Here is an 8,230-nt window from a genome sequence, read left to right on the forward strand (position 1 = left end):
ATTGATAATTTTGTTAAGCGTAATAAATTATGTATTTAATGTACAAAATTATTACTTTGATTTAAAAAAAATTGTGTTGTTCCGATAAAATATTTCTTTAAATTGAATAAATATTTAGGCTCAATAAAATCAATGTTTCTTTAAATTAAAGAAATACTTTCGTAGAAAAAGTAGAGCTTTTTTTAATTAAAGAAATTTATGTTCAAACTAAAGAAATTTTTAATTCAATTAAAGAATTTGTTGTTCAAGTTAAAGAAAAATTGTCATTCAAACAGTAAAATATTCTGTTGAACCACAAAAAGAAAGGCGAACAAAATATTTCTTTAATTCAGAGAAAAAATTGTTTCACTGAGAGCCAATAGATATTTTTCTTTGATTCAAACAAATTTTCTTTGAGTAAAAGAAACTTTTTTTTGAGTGATTAGATGACGGTATAATTGTATTAGCAGAAACCATTTAACGTATGTATATATTATTATTTACAAATACCAAAAGAAATTAACAAATTAAAATTTAAAAAAACAACAATGTACAGAAAGTGCATAACATCCTATTGATAATTTTGCATTCTACGAAGCAATTTTAGATTTCTAAAAGATTTGTTGTTTTAATTTTAAACAAAAATTAGACCATATTCTGCCAGCACTATTCTAATAACAGCTCCTATCACGCCGAAGCGTGATAAAATCAAGGAGTAGTTCCGCGAAATAATCTTCTAAACTTTCTCTCCGTGTAGTAGCACAATGGCAGAAATAGCATGAGGCTGAGGCCTGGTAATAGAAAAAACACAAATTTTATGTTAAGGTGAATTTTCCTCTACAAAATAGCTTCTTTTTCTGTAAAGTAGTCTAAATTTGACAAATTGAAAGATATACTACAACGAATTCCAGATTAATTTTTAAATTTAGCTCAATTGGTAAAGAAAGCAAATAAAATCAAACTCGTACATTCAATTCAGCAATTATATTTCCATCTTGCGTCACTTACAACACATTTATCGATAATAAAGTACACAGCATTTGCGATGCTAGTTTTGAGAAGGCCATAAATCCTTAATGCAATACGATAGATCAGGACGCTGAATGCGATTAAAACAAATATATAACTCGTGTTTTTCTCCCTCCCTACGCAATTCATACATGTAAGTATTTTGAATTGAAAAACGTACCATCTTTGGTATCTAAGAAGGAAACTTGGTCAGTCTGTTTATAGTGTGCACTAAAAAAATAATAAAAAAATATAACATATTTTCGTTCTCAGGCCACGGGGGCTAAAAAAGGGTGTTCTAATTGTGCCGTACTAACTACTCTAATTTTCAATTTGACTGAGAATCTTAATGTCAATAAGAGAAAGTAACATTGGAGATTCGATTTTTTGTAGTGATATTCGTATCGTAGAATTTTATAAATTCGTAATAAGGCAGCAAAAAGTCCGAAATCTCTGTTTAATAAAATCCACTCGCCTTTTTTCAATGATGACTGTCAGTAGCTTGCAAAAGAGCCAAAGTCAAGGTAAGTAGCAAAACTTGCGATTACAAATAAATTTTCACAAGTCAAAGTAGCGTGTTGTTTAAAGCTCAAATTGTAGTAAAATATATGACTTACTCGTTTAGACAGTGCTCACTGTACTTCAAATTGAATGGAATCTATACGCTCGATAATTTGATATTTGTGTTAAATTAATTACCTACCTAATAATTAGTCATGTTATACAAAATTATTATTTGCACGTGTGTATAGAAAATAATTAGTTAGAATGTGGAATGTTATCAGAGTCCTCTATTCTCTGCAGTGAAACTTGGTCCAACAGCTTTGCTGCATCTTGGTCCAGAATCCAGTAGAGGGATCCGTCAACAGGTTGAACCCTCGTCGCTGGCAAGTTTTCCTTATCTTTCAAGATACGCTTTGAATAGAAACGAATATAAATTAACTTACAGTGTAACTTACAGCGACGGGTGTTTTTTACATAACAGATTTTAAGCGATTATCGAGATTACACCGATTAAAAATGGAATGCAAACTGAAAGTAATCACACATAATTAAGCGAAAGATTTTGTCCTAAAGTCAAAAGTACGGGTACCAGTAGTTCATTAAAAAAATTATATATTCACATTCACTAGAGTGATCACTAAAAAGTCAAATATATAACCTTAAAAAATAAAAATTTACAATAAATATTCAAAAGAAAACCTCCAAATTAACGAATCTAATGAAAACCAATTCTAAGCTTGAAGCCCTTAAAATCGGTTGAAAATTAAACATTTAAAATTGATAGTTAATTTAAACAAATTAAAACTTTTAGGATTCCAAAATACACAATCCATCAAAAATATACAACTTGAAGCGCTTTTAAGTTGAAATGGTCCAATTCTCGAAATTTTAATCTTATAATCAGTGCACTAAATTTGTCGCCTGCTAAAAAGACTCGAATAATTCACACCTATCGTTTGCAAAACTAGTAATTTTTACTAACAGTTATAAAAATGAGTATCTCACGCGTATCGTTTTAAAATCGAGTAAATCATTTTTACTGAAATTGACACCAAGGCACAGTGCACGGAACAGTAGTCCGTGGTGCAATGATTAAATCAAACAAACGTCCAGGAACCTAATCTCAATTCTTCCGGCATGTGCAACCGCCGTTTTGTTTATATTTTGTTAATTAATCTTTTTTTAGGGTTTATAACAGTAAATATGTAATAATTTCTACTGAATATGCGCTGTGTTTCTCGGTACACAAGAACGCCTATGTAGATCGACTGATTTAATCATTCTAAGAACTTCTAGCCCACGTAGTAACACAGCCGAGTGACAGTGTGTGGCAGTGTCAACGATGGGCCGCCACCAGTTTACAATAGACAGTTCATGTTTCTACAGACTGATTTAATCGCAAGGCCAGTGCAAGCCAACCCCCGAAACTGTTCCTATATAGGCATTCTCGTGTATATGGTTATGATGTTACCAAAGAACGGGAAATCGCAGAAAGCTATTATACTGGTTCTTATATTTTCACTAATACTTTAAACTTTCCTAACTATTGGATATTTTCTTAAGGAGTGTATATAAGAGCTTTAATTTCTTATAAAATGCACTTAAGAAATGTACTACAGTTAAGGACAAAACATACGAGTTATTACTCGTTTCTGAAACAGTTTATGCACTTAATCGTTTTTATTACGAGATGTATGTGTTACTCGATTTCAAGTCGTGTCTTGTAAGTTACTAGTCTTTTTATCAACACACACACACACACATACACACACACTGCAATCCCGCTATAGAAGCCGTTTCGGGGGTACCCTTTATCTACTTCGTACTATCTAGGGACTCGCCAAACCAGAAACAATCAGGGCCGTCTGAATTATTTCTGTTGGAGTTACGTCTTAACAATTATTTTATTGTATTTTTGCCATTTTGGTTTCATAATGTCACAATGAACGTGAAATCGTTTGTGCTCGAAAATCAAGCTTTATTAAAATAGTGATTTTTAAGTATGTACCTACTTATATCAGGGTGGCCATTTTAATCGAAGAAAACAATTCCCGGCAATTTCCCGTTTTTTTCTCCGTTTGCACACATTTTTCACGGACAATAAAATTTAAAAAATGCGAAATCTAAGGCTAAGCATTTTTTCATTTGAAGTAATAAAAAACAAACTAAAAATTACAGCACTCAAAGTGGAACTCATTATTTTTAAACATTTTAAATTAAAGTTTTAAATGTTTTAAATTAAAAAACTTGGTTTTCGATTGCACAATAATTTGCACGTATAAAATGGAAGGTAGTAACACTTTCCAAGTAAACAAGTTTAAATAAAATCAATCAATGAAATTTAATCTTTTTTAAAGTTTATTATTTTAAGCCATTTTAAACTGGAAACCTAAATGTTTTAAATTTGTTCAAACTCGACATTATTTTTGAAAATTTTCCAGAACTTCTAAATATTTTAATAACTAAAAAATGTTAAATGATAGATGTTTCTTATTTAAAGTTTTATTGAAAGAAAACAATTTAACTAATTATTTTAAAGATTTGTAATTCTAAAGATTGGTCAAATTCCCGGTCGAAAAATAAATTCTGTAAAATAGACTGTTTTGGGGCACCTGATTTAATTATATTTTATGTATTATATTTATATATTATATTTTTCTTCGAAAGATAAACGCTTCCTCTTGTTTTCCTTCGTCATTTTCGTAATGCCTGGTTACACCTGATTACTCAACGCATCACCTAAATCCTAAACACTGAATGACTGAAAGCGAACTGAAGCGAATATCTTGCGACATTTTTGTAACAGATTGAAAATGACTGAAGCAGATGACACGATTAACCGCCGAGGGTACTGTCCGCTTTTTTCATACACGCATGTGTTTTTGTGGAGTTGCTCGGCTGACCTAGCAGCGACACTTTTTGCCCCCTTGGGTCAACTTGTCCTTTATAACGGGAACTTTTCTTGAGAGACTGCAGTGTGTGTGAGTATATAATCACACGATAAGTACCTATTTAAGTTATAATACCAAAAATTGTCCAAAAGTGGAAAAATCCTAACCGTACTTTACACTCAGTACAACGAATTGATTTTTGAAAACAATATATACAGTGTGCGAACCTTATAGCGAATTCGATTATCCTACACTGGTGTACTGCAAGAGCACTCCGGCCGCTCCATCTTACTTCTTCCTTCTCACTTCGACCTGCTTCGGTGCATGTCGAAGTACTCTTGGAGTGCACTAGTGCATGATAACCGAATTTACTATTAAATTCAAGGAACTTCTAGAACGGCTAAAATTAAAGGCCTGGCACATTACATTAAAAAATTATTTTAGTCGCCTATCTTAAGATACGTGGCGGAAATAATTTTGTCACCTTAAAGCACAAGGTTTAACCTCTAATTTTAGTTTCGTACAAGGTTTCTAGAACGTCAGGTTGCACCCTATGTTGTTTTAAAAAACTGTTCTCAAAAACCTGTGGTGATGGAGCAAATATGACAAGATTCCAATTCAGAGCCCCAAAAACGTATCAGTGGCAGGCTGGTGCAGTATAGCTATACAACTTTTATTTTTGTGTGTAGCTGTGTGACTTTTTCTCTTTTAAATTATAGCATCACTAATAACCTTCCAATTCTTGAAAGTACAATTAAATTTTGGCCAAGACCAGTTTTTTCATGCTAGAATGAAAACTGGTAACTTACATTTGGAAAACATGATTCGCAATTGTTTCTAATACATTACAATCGAAAACGATTGTGAATCGGGTACCACATCCCCAATATATTATAAATATAAACTATTAATTTGCTATTAATGCTTCCATTTGAAATAAGTTTGTTAAAGAAGGCTTTGATTTCTGAATTATACAATTCTTAGAAATCTAAAATTTAAACCAAACAATGCTATATATTCTAATTTAAAAGTACTGAATATAAAAAAAAATAAACTTGTCAAATTGGCGGTCAGAAAATAAATTCACTGGCTTTTTCCGACTTCCTCGTGCAGTGAGAACCCTGATGCATATTTAAAGGGTTTAACTAGCTACGCTCTCAATTTTAATATATTTATGTAATAATGAATATAATAGTAATTACCTTAACCATAGTCTTCTTGCTTTCTCCTGAGATAGCAAAAATGCAAACCCTGGCATTGTTTATAACTGGAAATGTTAATGTGATCCTCGACGAAGGAGGCTTGGGCGAATCGTTAATGGCACAGACCCAAAGACTTGTTTCCTCTAACAGACGATGGTTGGGGAAGAGTGAGCAAGTGTGACCATCTGGCCCCATTCCCAGTAACAACACATCGAACCTTGGTACACAGTCCGGTGGGAAATAAACAGACATTTTTTTAATGTAGTCCTTTGCTGCTTCTTCCGCTAAAGATTAAATTAATTTCAATGTTTTGACATCAGAAATATTTGTGTTATGTTGTAACCGACAGACAAAAAAAAAATTTTCTTCTTTACTTGAGAGTTCTGGATCTACTTTTACGAACTGATCCTCAGAGACCGGTATTTTTCCTATTAAGCTCTTTTTGTACATCCCATATGTCGATTCAGCATGATCAAACGAGACGATTCTTTCGTCGCAAAAGAAAAAGCGCCATTTGCTCCAATCAGTGGAAATTGTAGATAAGCCATCGACCAAAAACTTGACCATGGATCCACCTTTAATAACCAAAAATACCAAAAATAGTTAGTAGTCACAAAAAATATATTTTTGTGAAGCGCTTTATTAATTTAAATCAAAGTAAAATACAAAATGAATAAAACAAGAAATTTTATACCAGTGATATAAATTGGAATGTATTATTTTTCCAAAACACATTATAATGACGTGTTTTGACAAATCTACAATCTTTTCCCTATACTAAATTATGTAATTTATTGTTCCAATTGCAAAAATATACCGTAAGTGCAGGGGTTATAAACCACTATCAATTATAGAAAACGATATTTGTCAAAAATGGTAACTAAACGAAAAATGAAGAGTTATTAAGTACTGATCATTGCATTCGCTTGCCGCCTAACCGTAGAATGATTTTTTTTTAGTTCGGATAATTCTTGATGTTTATTTTTCGGCTCTGGCTAATATATTACGGAATTATCTGTAAAACAAGCCGGTTAAGTATAGCGTTAGGACTAGTATTACGGAATCTTCCGTACATTTTTCCCCTTGAACAAGCTGGAAAAGAGGATAGTCTTACGAAAAATTCCGTAACGGTAGATAGTTCGTTATTTCTTTCAGCAGAATCATATCGTTATTCAGGAAATAACATAAATAATAGTAAAGGTGAAATACAGTAGATACATGGTAATATTGATATTTTCCTGAATTAACCTCTATGAACAAACCCACCTGACAAACCAATTTTGAAAATATCATCATTGGAAATCGCATCGTTTGCACTTTTTTCTACAAGAGTAGCTAATTGTTGCACAATACCAGTAGTGTCAGCTTCAATTAATATTTTAGTCATCTTTAATAAACTTCTTTATTGTCTGCCGGAGACTAACTTCGAACTATCATCAAAAATCACAAGGATGACCTTGGCAAATAAATGTAGCATGATCCCATGGAGAATAGAAAATCATAGAAAATGAACACTTTTCCTTTGCTAGAAGTATGCACACACTGATGTGCAAACTCCCACTCACGTATAATTCAAAACTTTCCGAGCGTGGCGTGCCAACCGCACTTAAAAAACATATGGCCGCCGATGTGATTGCGAACCAAATGTAAATAAATAATGATTGAACAATTAATATTTTGTGAATAAATGCAAGGATGTTAAAATTAAAAATCGCAGTATAAAAGCGAAAGTTTCCAATAAGTGTGGTTTCAGGTGGATAGTGTACAAGACTTTCAGAGTGGTGTAAGTTGTATGTTTATTGTTTTTGTTACAAACGCGTCGAAATAGGTTCTCAAAAGCACCTACGGCCTTGGCGATTACATTCTCATCACAATAATTGCGCTTTGCGCTTAAAAGTTAGGTTATACAGACTATAATTTTTTAAATTGTGGGCTAATCGAAAAATTCGGCTGGAATAGTTTTGAAATATATTTGGTATCTAGTGGAAATTTTGAATGAAATTTTCGGATCTATGAAAAAAAAAATATTTTTTTCTATTTTTTGAAAATTTGCAAATTTTTGAAAAGCATATAACTTTTCTAATTTTCATCGAAGTAAATAATTTTATTTAGATAATTTGCGAGTCTTTTACCCATGTATAAAAAATATGTACAAAAATTCATAAAATTTGAAGAAAAAAATTTTGAAATTTTGAAAATGATCTCAATTTTCTAATTTTTGTTGGAAATGTCTGATTAACGAACTCAACCTTCATTTTGGGGCCCATTCTAATCAATTTAATTTTCCTTTTTTACATTTGTTCAAAACTACAATTTTAGACATAGAAAGGTACATTTTCGAAGTATATCAAATGGAAAATAGACATAAGGTGACCAAACTAGTGGAACTAAAATGAGCAAGATCACACGTACGTATAGTTCAAAACTTCCCGAGTGTGGCGTGCCAACCGCATTTAAACATAATATGACCGCCGATGTATCTGCACAGTGTATTTTCTTACCTTAGGCACTTTAAAAAATCGTCGTTGTCCTCTTTTTCTTTCCTCACTTGGTAAGGAGTGCACTTGCATTTTGCACATTGCCGACGCGTCGTTCTCGAATGCATATAATTCTATATTAAATCATGATAAGGTAAATAATTTAAAT

At 32.1% G+C, this 8,230-nt stretch overlaps 1 protein-coding gene across 1 annotated transcript; it reads right to left on the minus strand.

The window, feature by feature from the left end:
* Positions 1–944: 944 nt before the first annotated feature.
* LOC117175897 (6-phosphogluconolactonase) lies at positions 945–7,167 on the minus strand. The gene is made up of 4 exons (XM_033365723.1): positions 6,851–7,167; positions 5,959–6,159; positions 5,585–5,868; positions 945–1,902 (listed from the first exon to the last, which is right to left on the minus strand). The coding sequence occupies exons 1-4, from the start codon at positions 6,969–6,971 to the stop codon at positions 1,747–1,749; spliced, it is 762 nt and encodes a 253-aa protein (XP_033221614.1). The 5' UTR covers positions 6,972–7,167; the 3' UTR covers positions 945–1,746.
* Between the last annotated feature and the right edge of the window lie 1,063 nt (positions 7,168–8,230).

Source organism: Belonocnema kinseyi, chromosome 7 (genome assembly GCF_010883055.1).
Source record: "Belonocnema kinseyi isolate 2016_QV_RU_SX_M_011 chromosome 7, B_treatae_v1, whole genome shotgun sequence".
Classification (NCBI taxonomy): domain Eukaryota; kingdom Metazoa; phylum Arthropoda; class Insecta; order Hymenoptera; family Cynipidae; genus Belonocnema; species Belonocnema kinseyi.